This window comes from Eupeodes corollae, chromosome 1 (assembly GCF_945859685.1).
Source record: "Eupeodes corollae chromosome 1, idEupCoro1.1, whole genome shotgun sequence".
Lineage (NCBI taxonomy): Eukaryota > Metazoa > Arthropoda > Insecta > Diptera > Syrphidae > Eupeodes > Eupeodes corollae.
In genome coordinates this window covers 268,579,363-268,600,252 of record NC_079147.1, presented here as the reverse complement: position 1 = coordinate 268,600,252, position 20,890 = coordinate 268,579,363, and the positions used below count along the sequence as shown (strand labels likewise).

Below are 20,890 nucleotides of genomic sequence, written 5' to 3'. Positions count from 1 at the left end.
TCTATTATTTAAAACAACAACAAATCTAATTCCGTTCAACTCACCTCCAAGTAAAAATATCTTCTTGCCATAGTCTCTCTCCAAATGAAGATAATAAATTGGAAATAGACCTCTGTCCATGCCTTTGCGATCCCTCGTTATGCGACATTTAAATAGAACACCCTGTGGCGCTGGTTGCATGACAAAATGATCAATCTGTCCCACAACATCACCTTCAGGCTCATTGGATATATTTTGGGCACCCTTGCCACCATCACCGCCAGTAGATGGCGTGATGGGAGCCGCACCGGCAACATTTCGATTTACATAGTCATCCGAGGTGTCAATGTTGGATTTGGAAACTGTGATTGCATCAATCGGGCTACTTTCCTCGTCCTCTATTTCGTGTGACGAGATTTCCTCTATTAGGTCTGCAACAAAAAAAAAACCACAATATATAGATGGCACTACACTCGTATATGACTGTGCATAATTTGTGTGAATGAATGTCTACGTACCTTCATGGCGATTGGACGATGAATTTGTTCGCATCGAATTCGAATTTGCTGTCAATATTTGATCGGGATTCTGTGGTGAACTCATGAATTGCATTGGTCCATCGTAGGCATGCATTTCTCGGCTATTGCTGTTCCTCATTCCGGACATGGGGCGCATTATTTGCAAATCACTAGCTTGTACCATGCCAGGAGAGGCACGTTTCTGTCGGATTAATGCTTCCATCAGTTGTCTCTGTGTTTTTGATGTGAAGAAGAAAGAATTTCATTAAAATTGATTGATAAATTTGTTTTCGTAATTATTTCTTTTTTTGTTTAACACTTGAAGCCTAAACTACACCATCACCAGAGGGTGGAATGTGAATGAGTTAGGGTCAAAGTTCGATTTGCAGTCAGTCTCACCTTTGACTATCTATGATAAAACTCAGACAAGGAATTTTAATTGTAGTTAAAGTGACTCATAACGAGATTGGTAGAAAAAGTTGTTGATTAGAAAAGGTCCTGTTAAAGGACAGAAGTAAGACCTGTTAAAGTTAAAGGTTAGACAAATTACCTGTCTTTGACTATGAATCTTGAGGATTAATTTTATTTCATCAGATATCGAAAAAAAGAAAAAGGAATCATCATACAAATGCTCCAAAACTGTGTCAAGGATTGTTTTTGCTTTGTCAACAACTTGAAGGATAACCAACCACTTTGCATGACGATGATGATGATGATGATGGGAAACAATAATAAATAAATGAATTTGCACAGCAACGCAGTAGAGCGTCAGCTAGTTTATGAGCTGTGGCACGTTATAGTGCCTAGTCTCTATACAAAAAGGTGATAAAACAATAGAGAAATGTTTTTCTGTTTATTTTGATTTCTTTCTTAAATCCTTATAGAGGTACATATAGTTCCTAACCTACAAAAACAAGGTTTAAGATTGTAGTGCATGGATTGTGTTTTGAGGTTTCTTTGATAAATGGAAATGGAATGGTTGAAATGTTGGTGCAAACACACTAAAAACCTATTAAATCTTCTTGATTGATATGTACCTATTTTGTATTTATAACATGCTTTCTCTTGGAAGCTCTGAAAACACCAATGGAACACTCGAGTTGATTAACTATTAGAAACTATTATTATGCATAACACGGACGAAATGTCAAAAATAAATTAATGTGTTTATTTCATTTTAATTGCATGTCTTTCAGCAACTGTTAAAGAGGCTTCTTACATATTTATATCAATGGCAAACGATAAATACCATTTTTTAACCTTTAAGCTGTGTGTGAATTGAATGAATTTTTATTCCAAGACTAAAGACAATTGAGGATAATTTATACACACATCTTCAGCTTGTATGAATTAGCATGAAACGTTTGATGATGCTCCTTCCAGTTTTGCGAATTCGGAGAAGATTGATTTTTGTTGGTTATTTCTACCTAAGTAACAACCCAAATCAAACAATTACGCAATGAACGAGGAGAAGTTGATTGCGTATTAATTAGGTGAGGATTGTAATCGGCCTAGAACCGAGAAATTATATTTATTTATAGCCTTACTAAAATAATGATGAGCGTAATCAATTAAATGATAATTAATTTGTTGCCTGTTTCACGTTAAAAAAATTTGTTATTTCCTTTAGAAAGTTATAGTTGTGAGCTTAAACATAGTTTGGGCTTTATTAACTTACATAATACATATTTCGCGGAAAGACGACAATTCTTCTTGTTTACACACAAAAAAGGTGCGAGAAATAAGCCTCAATTTCAAACTCAGTTGTCATAATGATAATTAAGTGTTGGCCATTTATAATCGAACAACACGTTAAAATAAGCAAAACTTATGCTTCATTGTGGTGATTCAAAATGAAAGCGACAATCAAAACCGGGTAAAAGTGTAAATAAATTTGATGAGGCTACTGATGTCGTAAGGCCTGTGGATCATCGTAATGCACACTCAATCAAAAGTAATGCTTCAGCGAGTTCAATAGTTGCTGATGATTAGAAATTATCGATTTTCCAGCGTGGTGGTCGGCGTTCGCAGACATTGACCGTTGACGCAAAAATCCCTGAACTGTAGACACATTAAGAACTAAAATTATGACCGAGCTATCGAAATATTGGTCTTCACATAAAATATCGTAAAACGTAATATACAAACTTGGTATTGGAATAAAATTTTCATTAAAAATGTTCTCCTGTGTATGATATATTTAGCTTTACTTTCGAAACAGAAACATTAATGATCCTGTAGATTATTTTTGATGCTCAAATGTGCAGACATGTTCATTCTAAAGGACATAAGCTGCAACACGTGTATTTTCAAAACCCACCTCTGTTTATAATCTATTACTCTCACCTCCCCGCGGTGAACATCGGGTTCCTAGTACCTCAACTGGAGATTGGGTTCTAACCCCAGTGGAAAGTTGTTGGGGGCAGCAAACGAGAGAGAGGGGGGAGAGGTGTTTCCACTAAGGCACCTCTCCTTTTTCAGACGGCAGCGGAGGAATTCCCAAAATGGAATCAACGGTGGCGTCTACAGTTCCAGTTAGATTGAACTACTAAGGAAACACCTTATAGGGATTCTACTACATATTCGGAGGCCAGGCCTGTAAGGAGCGGTTTATCCGTCTTCCCGTTCTCGGAGTCGTACTAAGGATCTGGCCCTCCACGTTGGGAGTTGTGTCGTGGGAGTGACTTCCTGACAACGTAAAAATATCCTAGTTGGGAAGCACCAACAAGCCTCCGATATTTACGGATTTACTGATGACGAAACAAGAAAACGAAAAAGGACAACAAACTTCGGATCTGCACGTAGAATGTTTGGTCCCTTAATTAGACACGTGCAGACGAATAGTTAGTGCAAGCTCCAAACTGCCACAAGGCATATCACCCCCATCTAAGAATTTCGATGGGATGGACTGGGCAAACAATCGTCGATGTATACTTCAGCGATTGCTATCGAGAACATAGACAGTGACTGTTTGGATCCACAAAGCGCGAGCACATCACCATAATCCACATCACAATAATCCACATCACTACTAAACTTGCCAACATAAGCCTCATATGGGCACATGCCCCAACATAAAAGAAATATGGCGACACCAAAGATATATTTTTCGAGCTCTTGGACAAGACATATGGAAATGCCTTTGCTATGCCATTACAATTTTCTTAGGAGATTCTAACGCCAAGCTAGGAAGAAGACATCTTTGGTGGAACAATCGGGAGATACAGCCAGCACGACACCACCTACGATAACAGATTCAGGCAGATCGATTTCGCTGCGGGGCGAGAAGTTCTGGTAGCTGGGATGTCCGAACATTCTGAGGGGCTAACATTGACTGGGGACACTACCTTGTTGTAGCCAAGGATATCCCGATCTAATCCAAAACAAGAAAGTACTGTGAGAAGATTCGATTCGAGACAATCAGAAGTACATCGTAGTACAACCTTAGTATATGCTGAAATGTGGAAACACTTCAACAAATTATATAATGGCGATGACGAATCGAACTCCGCTGTAAGGGAGATAGAACCTCTCAACTTAAGCGACGCAGAACAACAATTCCACCTACCCGATGAGATAGCTAAATCGAAACTGAAGTCCAACAAAGCTGCTGGAGCTGACGGCATCGCTGCCGAGTTAGCAGCAGCAGCCTTGACTTAGTACTGAATATGAACCAACTCATCTTAAAAATATTGTCGGAAAAACCATGTACGATGAATGGAATTTCAGCATAGTTTGCCCAATAGGTGTCTTTACGAGCGTGGCTTCAGACTAGGAAAGTCCACCATTGACCAAATATTCACATTACTGGAGATCTTGAAAACAACCTAGAAACTAAAAGCCGCGTATGACAGCATCTACAGGGAAGTAGTTTACAGAGCAAAGTCTAGTTTTGGCATCCCCGTCAAACTTATCTGTTTGTGCATAATGGCGATTGAGAATGCACGCTGCATCAAGGATACATTTAATGTCAAAAAAGGTTTTAGACAAGGCGATGCATTGCACTGTCATGCGACTTCTTCAATATCGTTCTGGAAAGAATTATGTTAAACTCAACCGTCAACACTAGAGGCACAATCTTCCAAATACCCATCCAATAACTCGGATACGCCGATAATATTGACATAGGTGTTAGATCAGAGCGTGATGGAAGCGAAAATAGGTTGACATTAAACAACGATGACGTTTTGGACATAACGTCACCATTGACAGCTATAACTTTGAGGTAGTTAAAGACTTTGTCTACCTAGGCACCGCTCCAAATTCATACAACGAAACCAGCAGCGCTGAAATCAAACCAAGAATAACTCTTTGGCCTTAGAAAAGCAATTGAGTATTAAAGTCGTTTCTCGAGCATCTAAAGTCACTATCTATAAGACTCTCATCATCTTAGCTCTTATTTATGGCGCTGAGGGTTGGGCCCTGTCAAAGGAAGATAAAGCGTCTTAGGGTGCTTCGAGTGAAAAATTCTTCGGTTGATTTTTGGTGCCGTCTGCATTGATGGAGTGTTGAGGAGAAGACAAGTACATCGACGAACTGCACGGGCTGTACAGCGGTATTGACAAGGTTCAAAGAATTAAAGATTAACGAATTAGATGGCTTCGATGGACATCAACGCTCCAGCCCGAAAGATCTTCAAATCCAATCAAGAGCGATGGAACAGTAGAGGAAGACCGAGACTCAGGTGGCGTATGCGGGTGGGAGAGAACCTCAACCAAATTTGGGTGCGAAACTGGAGACAGTTAGCTTGGTAACCGAGATGGCTGGAAACAAATGTTGGTTGAGGTCCTTCCTGGTCCTTCAAATAATTGCAACAATTTGAAACGCTTATACAGTCGAACTTCCATGACTCGAACTTCCTTAAGTCGAATTTTTCTATAACTCAAAATATTGTTGAGAACTTTGATTTTTCAACCATATTTTCATGAATTTGTCCTCCATAATTCCAACTTCTGTAAGTCGAAATTCTCTATAAATCGATTTTTTTTAGATTCTGTTTGATGCCAAATAGGCTCTTTAACTCGAACTTTTTCTCCTATAAGGGTAAACCCATTTTATTTAACCTCTTTTTCGAAATTTACTAAGTCTACTATAATTGTTTTCGACGTTTGTTCAGTAGATACATTCTAAATTCTTTGCTCTTATTTGGGAAACCCCCTGTGATTAATTTCTGTAGTTTTGTTTGAAGAAGAGGTATGGCTATCTAGATTAAGAGCTTGTATGTTTTTCATTTGAACTTCGGTTTGAACGGGTTACTAGTTTTAATGCGCAAAAGTTCCTAGTTTTGTTCATTTTTTGTAAGCTGAAAAATCAGGAATTTACTAACCTTTGTCCCATTTCTTTAAATCGAAGTTTCTATAACTTTTTTCTTTCATTTTGAGAGTTCGACTTATTGAAGTTTTACTGTAAATCATTAATACTTTGTATGCGAAACATTATCATTTTATAAAAATATAGAATCAAAAATTGCACGAACATCTCGAAAGGACGTAAAGAACCTACTTTAAAAAATAAATATATACAAATATTGTCTTATTGCTATTTTAATTAAACATAAGTAATGAGCAAACAAGCAACTTTATCCGTTCCGAAAGCTTGTGTTTCTGACTTTTATTTTTTGAATTAATTTAATCGAGTTGAGATGAAAAATATTTTCCCACAAAAAATATTCCTTAATCCTGATGAATTCATCCTTTATTTAGTAGATGCTCATTTATTCAAGAACAAGTGTACACACAAGTTGAAACATAATTTAACTTAAAGCTTGTGTATATTGATTTAAATTCATTAAAAGAGATATTCCAACTTTCAATCACAGCAATTAATTTGTTTTCGTTTTCATAGTTTATTGGATACAAAATGCATACAGACATATGGTTGCTGTGTCGGTCGTTTACAAAATCAGGACGACATACAATTATTTTGTCTACGGATTATGCTCAATTACTAACTACACACTGCATGACACTTGATTGAGGCCAAGGTTACTTTTTACAATTGTGTACACGAAGGAAACAGTATTGGAATATAAAGTTGGTTAAATTTTTTTTTTTTAGGGCTTTAATTATAAATGTGACAGCAGTGGCTTACCTATAGGTAGGTCGGTTTTGTACAAGAATGATGAAATGTTTTCAAAATTTTGCGACATTTTAAAATGTATGTAGGAATTTGGCTCAACTTTTCTTTAGCGAATGTAACATAATGTAACATATCCACAAGATGTGATCACAAGGGACAAGCTACAAGGAGTCTAAACAGCTTCGAACAATTTAAATCTGCGGGACCAGATGGCATAATACCAGTTGAATTACAAAAAGACTCAGACATAATTGTACCAATCCTTGAGACAATTTTTAACGACTGTCTACATCTTGTAAATATTATCTGGGCATTAAGGGAAGTGATAGTTGTTTTCATACTCAGAGCAGGAAAATGCTCCCAAGCTAACCCTTAAGATCTTCGTATAAGTCTATCATCATTCCTTTTTAAGACTTTAGAGAGATTGATTGATATCCATTCAATGGCAAGAATTTATAAAAGACTATGTCTAAACATATCTTCTGTAAAGGCAAATCGGTGGAAACAGCTCGGTGTTACACCATCACACCATCGAATACCCTCTCCATCATAGAGAGTTTACTATGGTTGCTTTATTTGACATCGAAGTTGTTTTTAACAACTTGGAAACATCTGCAATCAAATCTGCACTACCATCTTTGAACGTAGAGTTCGCTTGGGGAGCTAATTCATTTAATCCTGGCTAGCTATGGACACCTCCTCTGCTAGAAGATTCGTTAGTAGAGAGACGCAAGGTGGTGTTCTATCCCCTCTCCTCTGGAACCTGGTGGTAAATGAAATCCTTACTGATCTGAATGAGGAGGGTTTCAGAGTGATTGCATATAGCAACGTATAGTGGTCTTATGAAATAATTTAACACCCTAAAAGAATTCTTACAAAATGCCTTAGACAAACTTTTGCTTTGGGCTGATCAGTGTGGACTGGGTGTCAACAACAACAACAACAACAACAACAACAACTGGGTGAGTCAATATTAAAAGTATTCAATTATAGTTGTCAGACGAGGCTAAATGTCTTATTTCAGATAAAAAAAACTAAATTGGAAAAGTAATGCAAAAACATGAGTTAAAAAGCTACTGTAGCCCTCTTGTCTTGCAAAAAAGTAAAGAAAAGTAAGAAATTTCTAGACTCTGTCTCTACAAACTCTATTACAGTCTATAACTGTCGGTAATCTTTAATGGAGATGGCACACTAGTTAAATATTTACCTTTGTTCGGTGCCGAGCCATAGAGAAATTCCAGGAAATTATTATTCAGATGAGCTCAGCAGAAATGGTACAGTGCAACCCATTTTACCTTGGCTAATTCTGGCATACCAATCGCTACACGTGAACTATTGCTAATGCAAGACACTATGAAGAAGGCAAACATAAGCTGAAATAACATCACCACATGTCAGAACACGAAAAACATCTGGCCTACACATTTAACGCTTAATGTGCTTGCTACCTCAAAGCAGATCGCATATAAACTCAATAATTGGCGTCATAACCGAGCACTGTCTAATGGAACTAGGCAAGGTGTATTCTCAGATGACTTTTGTAGAAGCTGTATGGATGAAGAAGAGGAGGAGACAATTCATTACCTCCTCTGTACGTGCTCTGCTCTAGCTCAAAAATGCAAGACTAACTTATTAGAATTCTCCTATAACAATCCAAACGATTTCAATAACATCAACATCATCGGTCTTTCACGTTTCGTTAAGGACTCAAACTGGTTTCATTGAGCTTAGAAGAAAGCCTCAAGGTTGATTTGGTATAACAATGGGTTGAATGTAGCCATTGAACTAGGACTACTAAAAGTTGTGTTAAAAACTTATCTCACTGTAAACAAACTAGCCCCAATAGCGTTTGACATTAAAAACAAGAGTTCCACAAGGTTCTACCTTGATACCTGTTTTCTTTATTCAAAACTGAGTTGCTATTTTTATCTGCTTTTATTTTGTTGATGATATAAAACTACATACATGTACATAATTCTATCTGATGAAGCTTATTCTATACAAAACAAGATTTAATAAAAAAAAAAACAAAAATACCTCACGCTAAATTACAGTTAATTTCTCCAAATCATATTAATGACCTGTGCAAAATGAGTATGTTTAATGCTTATGTAGGTATTTTCTCAACAGGTACTTAATTATACATTATTTCCAAATGGAGCATTAATCATTTATATAAACTCTTATAATATGTAGTTACATACTCGAAAATGTACATGAAAATCCACAAAACCAATGACCCGAGTAATTGGCATTCATCCATGTGAACAAACTGACTTGTAATCCGATTAAATCGCATTTCTAAAGCTTTATGTATATCCAGAGAGCTCCAGAGCTCTCTCGATTTCACCCTCTTTTCAAGACCCATCCAAATCCAATATTCAGCATCGTTTTTAGTGAAACCAATAATATAATTACATGTTACATAAAATGCAATGCAATTCAATTCAATATAAAAATAAAATAAAATCAAATAGGAATTTCGAATTGGAAGCAATATTGTAGAGTCACTTAGTTATAGCTTGTACGGGATAAGTACTTTGTTTATAAGTGACCTCTCTTTTGCAATGTTTAGCTATAAGCTCATGTATTTTTAATGAGCTTGGCATTCATTTAGTGTTTTTGGAATTTGAAATCCAAACATGGATGCGTATATCTATCTATACCCGCAGACCCGCCATAGCTAAAGAAGACACAACAAAAATACAAAATCAACCTTGACCATGGAAAAGCTGGGTGGGTTTCTATAAACACATTACTACCTCATGGTACTCGTATTGTTTTTTGTAGAACATCCGAAGTCAACAAACCACCCGCTGGCGCTGGGTTACTGGGTGACTGGGCTTTGGCTGACTGGATGGCTAGATGGCTGGATGACTGGATGGCTGACCGGCCGGCCAATTCCAATGCCTATCCTATACATAGCTTTAGTATGTCAACATATAAAGAGGAAAAGCAGCAATCAGTAAAATCAAATTGACTTGATTTACAGTCGTAAATAATTTAGCTTCCGCACACGGGTGACATGATGTGTGATGGATATGGATTACAAAACATTTATTTAACCTGAACGGATCATCGTTTCAAAGAAATCATAATCATCAACGAACCGAGCAGAGTGATGACGTTCCAGAGAAGAACTTAAATGAAACCCAGCACGGTACCAATTCGCCGCCGGTATGGTTCCTTTGATGTGGTAAGGGAAGAAAAACGAGATACTTAAACGCTTACGTAAAGACATTTAGGTACGTTACGTAGATGGATTTAAGTGAATTTTTGTGGGAAAGTTTCTTGGGTAAGAAACTTTATGCTTAAACTTACGACTATACTTTACCTGGGGCCAAAAAAGAAAGATTTTCTATAGCTATTCTTTTTCAGTAAGGGATAAACACGTGTCGACAAAAGTTTAGTTTTTCTTTTAAAACTACATTAAAAGTGATTTCGGAATGGGATTTTATTGAAACAAAATATTTCGATTTTCTTTGAAATGTTTGGGTTTATGAAGCCCTTACTTTAAGTGTGTCGAATTCAGATTCATTTTCAATGTTGAGTTTAATCTTGAACATTTAAAATTGCAAGCGATTTCTCTTGACAACACTGATAACGTAAACTTCATGAATGGCTGCGTTCAATCAGATAGAATATCCGGATACCTTTTTGTTTTACGTGTAAAATAACAGCTGGTCAAAAACAGCTGAGATGTCAAAAACTGAATCCAAAGGTATTCAAGAATTTTTGGGGTATGTAGGTATCTGACAGGACAGCTGATTTAACATATGGTTGAACTTCAAGAAACTTGAAAATTGATTTCAGCTTTTTGTATTTGTTGGTAAACAAAAAGATACAAAATGTTCGTTGAAGTTTTATTTGATGTTGTTCTGTACTTAATAGACGATGAAGAAGCTATTTGCCTCCGAATTTGAGAAGGAATTTTTTTAAACTTGAAAATTGACTTATTTTCTTCTCGTTTTGCAGATGACCAATTTGCTAAGTCTTACCTCCAGTGAAGTGTCCAGTTGTCCAGAAGTTGAAGAATCTCATCCTGTTCCATAACTTTTTTGTTTGTATGTAAAGAAGCAAACAGAGGCGGGCAGCTAGTGGAACTAAAAGCAAATAATGACGCTGAAAGGAAAGGTATAAGTTATTCTTTCAGATGATTCAAAATCCCAAAGAAGAACCGCTCTTTTCCCTTTCTTTAAGGTTGGGAACATAAATCCATTCTATTCTTCTTGGAGGAGAACAGAAAGAGAAAGGACCAGCTCCGAGACCCAAAAACCCGGTGAAGAACAATTTTTCAAGAAATTGCAAAAGTGTTTGAAGAACAAGGGTCAATTTGAATTAGGTGAATTATCTATTAAATATTTTATCTTACAACAATTTGGACTATGACGCTTAAATATTTGTCTGTTGTTTTTATTTTTTTGACAGCTATCTCAATACAGCTATCCAACTCGTTCAACAAAATCCCTATCCACACGCGATTGAACGCAGCCAACGATAACTAGTTGCCATTTTGAATTTTAAATCACACTCAATTTTGAAGCTGTCATTTTTCACATTTGCCAAATAAACATCTGTATAAAAAGAACAATGCTTTTATTATTTCTCGAAGCAATATCAACAATTGGCTACAGAGATTATAATATTTAACACTTTTAGATTTTTTCCATTTCTAAAGGCTATAACGATTTAATGTAGGCCTTTATAAAACGTTTGATTAAATTCATGGAATTAAAACACTTTTCTGAACTGCTTTCTTACTTTAACCTAAAAATCGTTTTCATCCGTTACAAGACGCGGTGAAATATTTTCAAACACTGCCACAGTCTTTTTTGAGATAAAAGAAAAGTCTCATATTACTGAACAAGCCTAATTTTAAAAGTGACTGATGTTTAAATAAGGTTATGAAATAAAATTTGATAGTTTTCGCTAGCAAAATTCAATTTGCCCAAAACATTTTTAATATTTGTTTATATATTTTTTTTTTTACGCATAATGCAAGCTCCTAACAAAAAAGGGCTTAAAGCTAGACTTAAAGTTTTTTAGTTTCGTTTTAACACTTAGGCCTGGGCATAAAGGCCCACGAATTATTTTTTAAGAACAAAATTACTTACCTTAAAACGAGTTGTAGAGATTGTGTCTTTTGAAGGTATGACTCATAATATGGAAGTCAAAGGAAGTATGCACGTTGTTAGCTAAGCGCAGCATTCTTGTAATAGTTTCAAAAAAGCCCATAATTTGTATGGTGATAACTGATGAGGAGACCAATATAAAAGGGGCTGTCTGACGTTCCTTGGAATCTTTTCTAGAAGAAATGGTGAGTCCATGGTACCTGCTTTAAGCTGGAGTTGAAAGAGAATATCAGCGACTTAGCGTCTTTTTTAGAGGGTTTACAGATTAATAACTTTTAAACGATCTTCATAAGTTGGAAAGAATAGATTTTCACAGATTTTTACAGATTCAATCTTCTAAGAGTGAGAGTTATGATTGGGAAGACCATACTTGAGTAGTGTATGGGGATCTACTGCAATAGGGGTTCGAGAATTGTTTAGACTAACGTTTATGAAACCAATGAGTTGGCCTTGTTAATAATATAATAAAAATGGGCTGAAAATGTAAGCTGCGTGTCGCATATAACTCCTAGGTAGGGAAGAGACCAGACAGAATAAATGATAACATCGTGCAGACTATAAGTTCGGGTGAATTTTATGAATTGGCATTTCACAACATAAAGTTCCTATAAATTTTTGTCACAGCGAGTCTGAAAAGAGTAAAGATCATTTTGGAGTAAGACAGAATTGTTTTTTTTTTACGTCATCAGCGTGAACAGAGACTGTTGAATTATCAATGATAATTATAGCGTCGTTGATAGTTAAGACAAATAATAAAGGACCAAGATGGATCCCTAGCGGGACTCCTGAGTTAAAATAAATAGGATCGGAGATTGGGAAACTGAAAATAACTCTTTATCGGCGGTTTTCAAGGTACGATCTGAGCCATGAAATAAGAAAGGGTGGAAAATCAAGGGCTTTAAGTTTTAGATTTATAAAAGTTTGGTGACTGATTCTATCAGGCTTAACTTAAGTCTGTGTTGCGTATGTATTTAATATAAATATATATATGTCAACAGTAGGTATACTATCATAGTTTTAAGTAGATATAAGAATGATGTATTAGATTAAGGAGTCTATAAGAAGAAGCGAACCATTAAAGACCTAAAAACTATTCGACTCCGTGTTCTCTTTTGGTTGTACATAATATATATATAATAAACACTTTACTGGCGACGAGGAAAAAAAATCAAAAAAAAAAAAAAACAAATTTGAGAAAAAAGTTTAAAAATTTAAATTCTCGTGAACTTTTTTTAATTAAATTCCCCTTAAACTGTAAAACTTAAAAAAAAAAAAAAAAAAGAAATAATAATAATGACTAGTGCAGCTGATAAAAAAGCAGATCAAGTGACGGGGAACAGTGCCCAAACATCTTTTATTGGCCATATAGAGCCTTTTTTGCTTGAAGATGATTTTGAGCAATATATTGAACGCCTAGAACACCTTTTTATTTTAAATAATATCGAGGATTCAAATAAAAAAGTGTCCCTTTTCATAAGTTTCGCGGGTGGTGACCTTTATAAAATATTAAAGTCATTGATTGCCCCTAAATTGGTCAAAGAATATACCTTTGAAACCCTTACAAAAACTTTAATCACGTATTTTAACCCAAAAAGAAATATACGAGCAGAGAGACACAAGTTTATGTCTCGATCTTTAAGAAATGATGAATCGTTGAGTGACTTTATGGTGGAACTTAAAATTTTGGCAGAAAGTTGTGATTTTGGTCAATATCTGGACCAAGCACTTTGTGACAAATTTATTTGGTCGCAAAAAGACGAGGTTATTCAGCGTAGTCTTTTGAATTTGCCTATGGAAAAGTCATTCTCAGAAGTATGTGAGACTGCATTGACAATGGAGCGAACGTCGAAAGAGGTTAAGGCCATACAGGGGACAAATAATGGTGGGGGCAGCGGTGTTGGTGGTACAGCCAAAGATAATTTGGTTGGGAAAATAACGGAGCGGTCAGATTACAATGGAAACAGGCGAGGAAGATCAGTTAGTCGAAATAGAAATTCGAGAAATAGATCCAGTTATAGAAACAAAAGCAAGCAAGCCACGAGGTTTAAAGACATCCAGTGTTACAGGTGCCAGAAATGGGGCCACTATGCTAGTTATTGCGATGAAAGAGATTCTAAAAATAAGAGAGGGAAAAGTTCAACATTTAAGAGAAATAACAATTTAAATAATGTAGATATTAGCAATAGTATTAGTGATAATCTGTCTCATCTTACATTAGGTAATGTACATTTTAATAACGGAAAACATATAAGCGATTCTTTGTTGATAAAACTTAAAATAAATGGACTCATTGTAGACATGGAGATAGACTCAGGTGCATGCTTTTCTATTATCTCTCATTTTACTTTTAATAAATATTTTAAAAATTCTACTGAACTTAAATCATTTTCGAAGAATCTAAATGTGGTAACAGGTGAATCAGTTTCTGTTTTAGGATTTTTTAATGCATGCGTTTTATATGGTAATAGTGAATATTATCTTGATTTATTTGTTATTCGATCAAAAACTGAATTTGTTCCGTTGTGTGGCAGAAACTGGTTAAATGTAATTTTTTCTAACTGGAGAGATTATTTTAGTTTAAAGAGTGTTTGCATGACTAGTGTTGAAAATGAGCTGATTGAACAGTTTCCAACTGTTTTCGATAATAATTTCGATTCAGTTATAAAGAATCACGTGGCAGAGATTATCGTTGAGGAGAAAGCAACTCCAATCTTTCATAAGGCTTATACTGTCCCTTATGGACTTCGTGATAAGGTAAACAGCGAATTAGATAGACTCATTGAAAAAAAGATTTTAGTCCCGGTGAAGTTCAGTGAATGGGCTTCCCCAATTGTCCCGGTTGAAAAAAAAGATGGATCGATAAGGATCTGTATTGACTGTAAAGCAACAGTCAATAAATATGTCAAAACAGATCATTATTCATTCCCAAGAATGGATGAAATTCTGTCAAGTTTTTATGATTGTGAATGTTTTTGCATTTTGGATTTAGCAGGTGCTTTCCAACAATTAGCTTTGTCTAAGAATTCACAAAAATTTATGACGGTTATTACAGATAGGGGACTTCTTCGTTACACGCGATTACCTTATGGTGTCAAATCAGCACCAGCCACTTTTCAAGCTACAGCAGATAGCATACTCCACGGTTTGAAGAACGTGAAATGTTACATTGATGACATTATTATAGGTGGGAATAGTAAAGAAAATTGTAGAGCGAAACTTTTCATGGTTTTAGAGAGATTCCAGACCTATAATGTGAAGGTTAAACTTGAAAAATGCAAGTTTTTTCAGTCGTCGGTGGAGTATCTTGGTCACAAAATAAATTCTCAAGGTATAAGTCCAAAGCAGGAAAAGATGGATGCTATTTTAAATGCACCTGCGCCTAAAGACTTAACGTCTCTAAGGGCTTACATCGGTCTCTTAAATTTCTATAATAAGTTTATTCCAAATTTATCTGCGCGTTTGTCACCCCTTTATAATCTCCTGAGAAAGGAAACAAGTTTTGAATGGGACGATAAATGTGAAAAAACTTTTCAAGAAAGTAAACAGTGGCTTCTAGGAAGTAGTTTACTCACGCATTACAATCCGGATAAGGAATTAGGTTTAGTTTGTGATGCGAGTTCGTATGGAGTTGGGGCAGTTTTGTTCCATATTGAAGATGACGGTGAAGAGCGTCCGATTATGTTTATATCTAGCTCGCTTACGAAGGCTGAGAAAGGATACGCGCAAATTGAGCGAGAAGCTCTGGCGGTTATATTTGCAGTTAAACGCTTCCATAAATATTTGTACGGAAGGCAATTTAAAATTTTTAGTGACCATAAGCCTCTTGAGGTCATTTTCGGTACTAAAAGTACTAATGCGATTACAGCAGCAAGGTTGCAACGCTGGGCGTTGACCCTATCGCAATATGATTATAAAATATCATACAGGAAAGGTTCAAAAATGGGTAATGCCGATGCTCTTTCAAGGCTGCCATTACAAGAGCAAACAAACATTTCCAGTAATCTTATTAATTTCTTCAACATCGCGGGAGAACTTCCCATTAAAAGAGAAGATGTTGCTCGAGAAACGTTAAAAGACAAATATTTATCCAAAATTATTGAATATATTAAAGAAGGTTGGCCAAGTTCTTTCAATGATAACATTTTTCAAAAATTTTATAATAAAAGAGTTTCACTATGTTATTCTGATGGATGTTTATTGATGGGTAGTAGGATAGTAGTTCCTGGTTGTTTTAAAGAAAAAATACTTACTTGTTTACATGAAGGACACATCGGTATAGTGAGAATGAAAAGTATAGCGAGAGGAAGTGTATGGTGGTTGAACATAGACCGAGACATTGAAAGTCTTGTACGAAGTTGTTTGGTTTGTCAGCAGCTAGAAAAGAAAAGTGGTCCAATTGGTCTTTCTAGTTGGCCACAAACCTCGTTCCCATTTGAAAGGTTGCACATAGATTTCTTTTATTTTCAAAGAAAAACATTTTTTATTATGTTTGATACATTTTCAAAATGGATGGAGGTCATTTTAATGACCAGGACGAATGCTTCTGATGTTATATCTGCATTCAGACGTTGTTTTTCCACTTTTGGGCTTCCAAAAGAAATTGTTTCTGACAACGGACCACCTTTCGGGTCAAAAGAAGTTTTAGAATTTTGTTTAGCAAACGATATTAGATTGACAAAGACACCACCATATCATCCTGAATCCAATGGCAGCGCTGAACGTGCTGTTCAGACTGTTAAAACATCGTTAAAAAAGTATTTATTGGATTCAAAAACAAATTCTTGGCCTATCCAAACTTTGTTGGATAATTTTTTGTTTCGTTATAGGAATTCACCAACAACTTGTGATAATTTAACGCCATCTTTAAAAGTTTTTAACTTTGTTCCAAGAACAAAATTAGACTTTCTAAAGAATTCGCAAAGCAAATCACTTGATATAGCTCCAAAGAAAAATATTACTAAGACCATCAATGAAGGAGTAACAATTCCTTCAAAAACAGATGTTTTATTTAAAAAAAATGATTGGGTTTGGTATCGAGTAACAAATAATAACACGGTTAGATGGAAATCGGGTACAATTCACAAACAAATTTCAAAATCGGTTTATATTGTAAAAATCGATAACTATGGTTTTCGTAAGGTTCACGGTCAACAATTAAGAAAACGTGTTAGCAAAGTTGTACATTTTGATACTACAAAAAAATTAAATGACGAAAATGAAATTATAAAAACAGAACAAATTGAACCCCCTGAAAGCGAAGACTTGCTGGAAGGGAGGAAACGGAAAAGAGATAGTAGTAATTCAGGCGATGAGTTTATTCCTATTCTACCTCAAAGAGAAAAGTCTAGAAGAGTTTCAAAACCACCATTAAGATATCAAGATAATTGGTATAAAAAGAAATATAATTTTGGAAAATATACTGAATAATTTGTAAAGAATCCGCTTAAATTGTTTTGAAAATATATATGTAATATAATTTGTAAAGAATTTACTCAAATTATTGTATTGAATTCTTATAGAATATCATGTATTATTAATTATCTTTGTAAGATATGTTTTATTTGATGAAATGAATTATAAATGAATTAAACTTAAAACAAACTTATGACATTCAATATAAAATTTATGTCAGTTAATCTTTTGTAGTTAATACAAAAAAAAAAAGAAAAAAAGTAAATGAAAAATAAAAAAAAAAATTAATGTAATTTGACTTTATATCTTAGGTGAAGGGAGTGTTGCGTATGTATTTAATATAAATATATATATGTCAACAGTAGGTATACTATCATAGTTTTAAGTAGATATAAGAATGATGTATTAGATTAAGGAGTCTATAAGAAGAAGCGAACCATTAAAGACCTAAAAACTATTCGACTCCGTGTTCTCTTTTGGTTGTACATAATATATATATAATAAACACTTTAGTCTGTAGTGATAACGTCCACTTGATTCCCTTTTTCTAATTCATTTAGAATTTTGTAAACAAATTCAGTAAGATTGGTTTCAGTGAATCTGTCTTTTAAGTTGTTATGAAAAAAAAATAGGTCTACAATAACAATAGAGAGAGTCGTAGACCAGGCTTTAGAAAAGCTTGGGAATTAAAGGAAGCTTGGCTATAGGCCTTTAAATCATAACATAAGTTTTTGCTCTTTTTTTATGAAGAGGAAAAATAAAGGAGTTTCTCCGAAACATTGGAAAGATAACTTGAGGAATGAAAAGGCGAAAGAGTACTGAAAGAGGTTTACATATGGAGGTAGCACAATTTTTTAAAAATAATATTGTAGGCAAACCATTCGGACTAAGAGAGAAATCATCTTTAAGTATTATTTTTCTGTCAAAAATATCATCACTTACTTCAATTCGTGTAAGGGAGGTGCATAAGGAACCGTTTGGGATCCGTAATCAGTCTATCTTCCATTTTCTCAATATATTCTAGATATACATATAGGAATTTATTAAGAGATGAAAATCTTTATTAAACTTGCTGATAGTTTGAGCAGTCAACACCGGATTTGGTTTTCAAATATGTTTTTCAAAATTAATTTATGGTCTTCATTTGACCATTTATAAACTTATTGAAGTGAGAAACTGATCTCGTGTCTACCTTTCACAAGTCATCTTTGTATTAACGTTTCGACATTTTCATCAATGAAAGTTGTAGATTTTCATAGTTGTCTGCTTTGACAGTTCTAAGCAACTAACCATCACGCCACCCTCATTAATTATATTTTGTATACAAATTAAGCAAAAGTAATGACAGGTGAAAAAACGCGGTCAATGACTCCCTCGTATAACTGTTACTTAACCTTGATCTGTTTGTTGTAGAATATTTTATGGAGAATAGTAATAAAAAAAGATAGAACGACTAAATTTAAAAGAAAGTGCTCCGTTTTGGTTTCAAGTACATGCTCTTATCACGAACGACGATCCATGTCTTGGGAAAATAGGTTCAAAATGTTTTTATTTTTGTCTCCTTTATTCATTCAATATTTTCAAATAAAAATAGTTTTAACATTTTGTAAAAAAAATTGTTGACTTTTCTATTTCTTTGTAGGTGTTTTAAATTTTGAGGAATTGTGATGATCTATTGATCCGTAAATTTGAGTTTTTTAAACTTAATGATGTATATTTAAGTCTCAAAATATTTGTTAATGGTGTAAAATTAGCAAGTAAAATATGTATGTATTGGTTGGAACCACTGACTTTTAGTTATGAACGTCAAAGTTGTCAGAATTTGACATTAAGCTAAATTTAAAAAAATATCATTTCATTCTTGATCCAGATCTGTCAAACACAAATTGATTTATAAAATCCTTAGATCTGAACCAGATTCTGAATCAATACTAATAAATTTTTTTTATGTTAAGCTGAGAATTTAACAGCTATAACGCACTCGTCAACACGTACACGAAGTTGCACTGAAACAATGTATACAAAAGAACTCTAATTGTGTTCCATGCGCCATGAAAAAAAATCAATTTGTAAAGAAAATCTCAATTTACAAATGGAAAAATCAATAAGTCACAAGTTGTCAAAATTGGAAGTGTCAGGCTGCTCGAGTGTATACAAACTAAAATAAAACCTGAACGAACACTAAATATGTAAATTAAATTTACTAAAATTTAAGTTTTAAACTTTGTGACAGCCTTAAACTTACACTTTTTCCGTTTCAACTTTATTATGTTAGTCTACTTGACATATATTGCCAAACGCGCCTGACATACCACATAATTATTCAGACGGATACCTTCTTTAATCAAACACACCTTATCTACATTTCTTTTTATAGTTTAATTTCTATTTGTTTGTCTATTTGCTGAAACACATTTTTATATTATTAAAACAAACATAAATGTCTTGTTTATTTTGTTGACAAAATACTATACAAAATTTGCAAAATTGTGTTTTTCTAAGATATTTTTACATTGATGATATTTAGATTAGAAATTAATTAGATCACCATAAGTCATACGCTATCGCAGTTATGAGTGAAATTTTAAATTTAAGAACAATAAAGTAAATATTTGGAAATCATAAAAATAGCTGAAGAAACCGTTCTGTGTCCAAAACTTCGGTGAGTCAGACAATTATTGGAGATCTAATGTACCTACATAGGTGGAATAAAGTATTTAGTTTGGTGATGCTTGTAAATAAAAAAAATTTACTTTATAGAAAACAACAAAAGCTTTATTTTAAACATTTGTTATTTGATATTTATTGATTAAAAAAACAGCTGTACATCAAGATTGACTCATTAATAGTACAGGTTATAGTACAATATTTATTAAGAATAATGCAAGTATGCAAACATTATGTTTAAAACAATTGTAGCAAACTTTTAATAACTTATTAAATAACAATCAATTAAAAACAAAATTAAAGTCGTAAGAAGAATTAATTACAATAATTACGAAAAAATTACCTAATTACAAAAAGTTACCTCAGTTCAAATTTAAGAAATACTCAAAACAAAGTTGATGAAACCTTCTATGTTCGATTCCAGACCTCATGTGACTGGGAAGATTATTCCACAGGCTGACAGCATAAACGAAAAATTGCCTCCGTGATGTCAAACAGGTTAACCTGCGGGAGCGCATCAAGGTAAAACGATTTGAAGAGCAAAAATAAAGCTTATTAAACAAATAATTTGCAGTCTTGTTAAAAATTAGTTTGAAGAGAAGCAAACAACACCCATATTTAAAAATTTAAAAAAAAGCTTCCATATTGCAATTTAAAATTTGACGAGCCTGAGACGAAACGTGATCATATCTTCGGAGGTTGAAAACAAACCGAGCAATGGCATTGAATGCTAACTTTAGCTTACGAAGTGAGTTGGAGTCAGGATCTGCAAATATCTCACACCCATACGTTACTATTGGTATGATAAGAGATTTAACCAGCTTTAATTTACCTTGAGTAGGCAGAATTGATCTAGTAATAGATAGTCCTCGGAGTGAAGCATACATTTTGGAGATAACAGTATTGATATGGGTGTCCCACGTTATCCAACTGTTGAAAGTTATACCTAGGTTTTTTTTTGCATTTGTGACTTATTCGATTTGGCAGGTGTTTAAGTAAAGGGGTGGACAAATTTCAAGGTGGGGTTTATTTTTACATATTGGAATAGCTTTTGTTTTTTTTTGGATTAAGTACAAGTTCATTAATAAACATAGAGAACAGTAA

General features: G+C 34.3%; 1 protein-coding gene across 1 annotated transcript in view; it reads right to left on the bottom strand.

The window, feature by feature from the left end:
• The window catches only part of LOC129953630 (protein king tubby), a 164,203-nt gene that overhangs the window by 8,676 nt on the left and 134,637 nt on the right, over positions 1–20,890 (bottom strand). Inside the window, exons 2-3 of the mRNA XM_056066869.1 lie at positions 498–729; positions 45–410 (exon numbers count right to left, since the gene is read on the bottom strand). Of these exons, the coding sequence (XP_055922844.1) occupies positions 45–410; positions 498–729 (598 nt within the window). The remainder of the gene's footprint in view (positions 1–44; positions 411–497; positions 730–20,890) is intronic.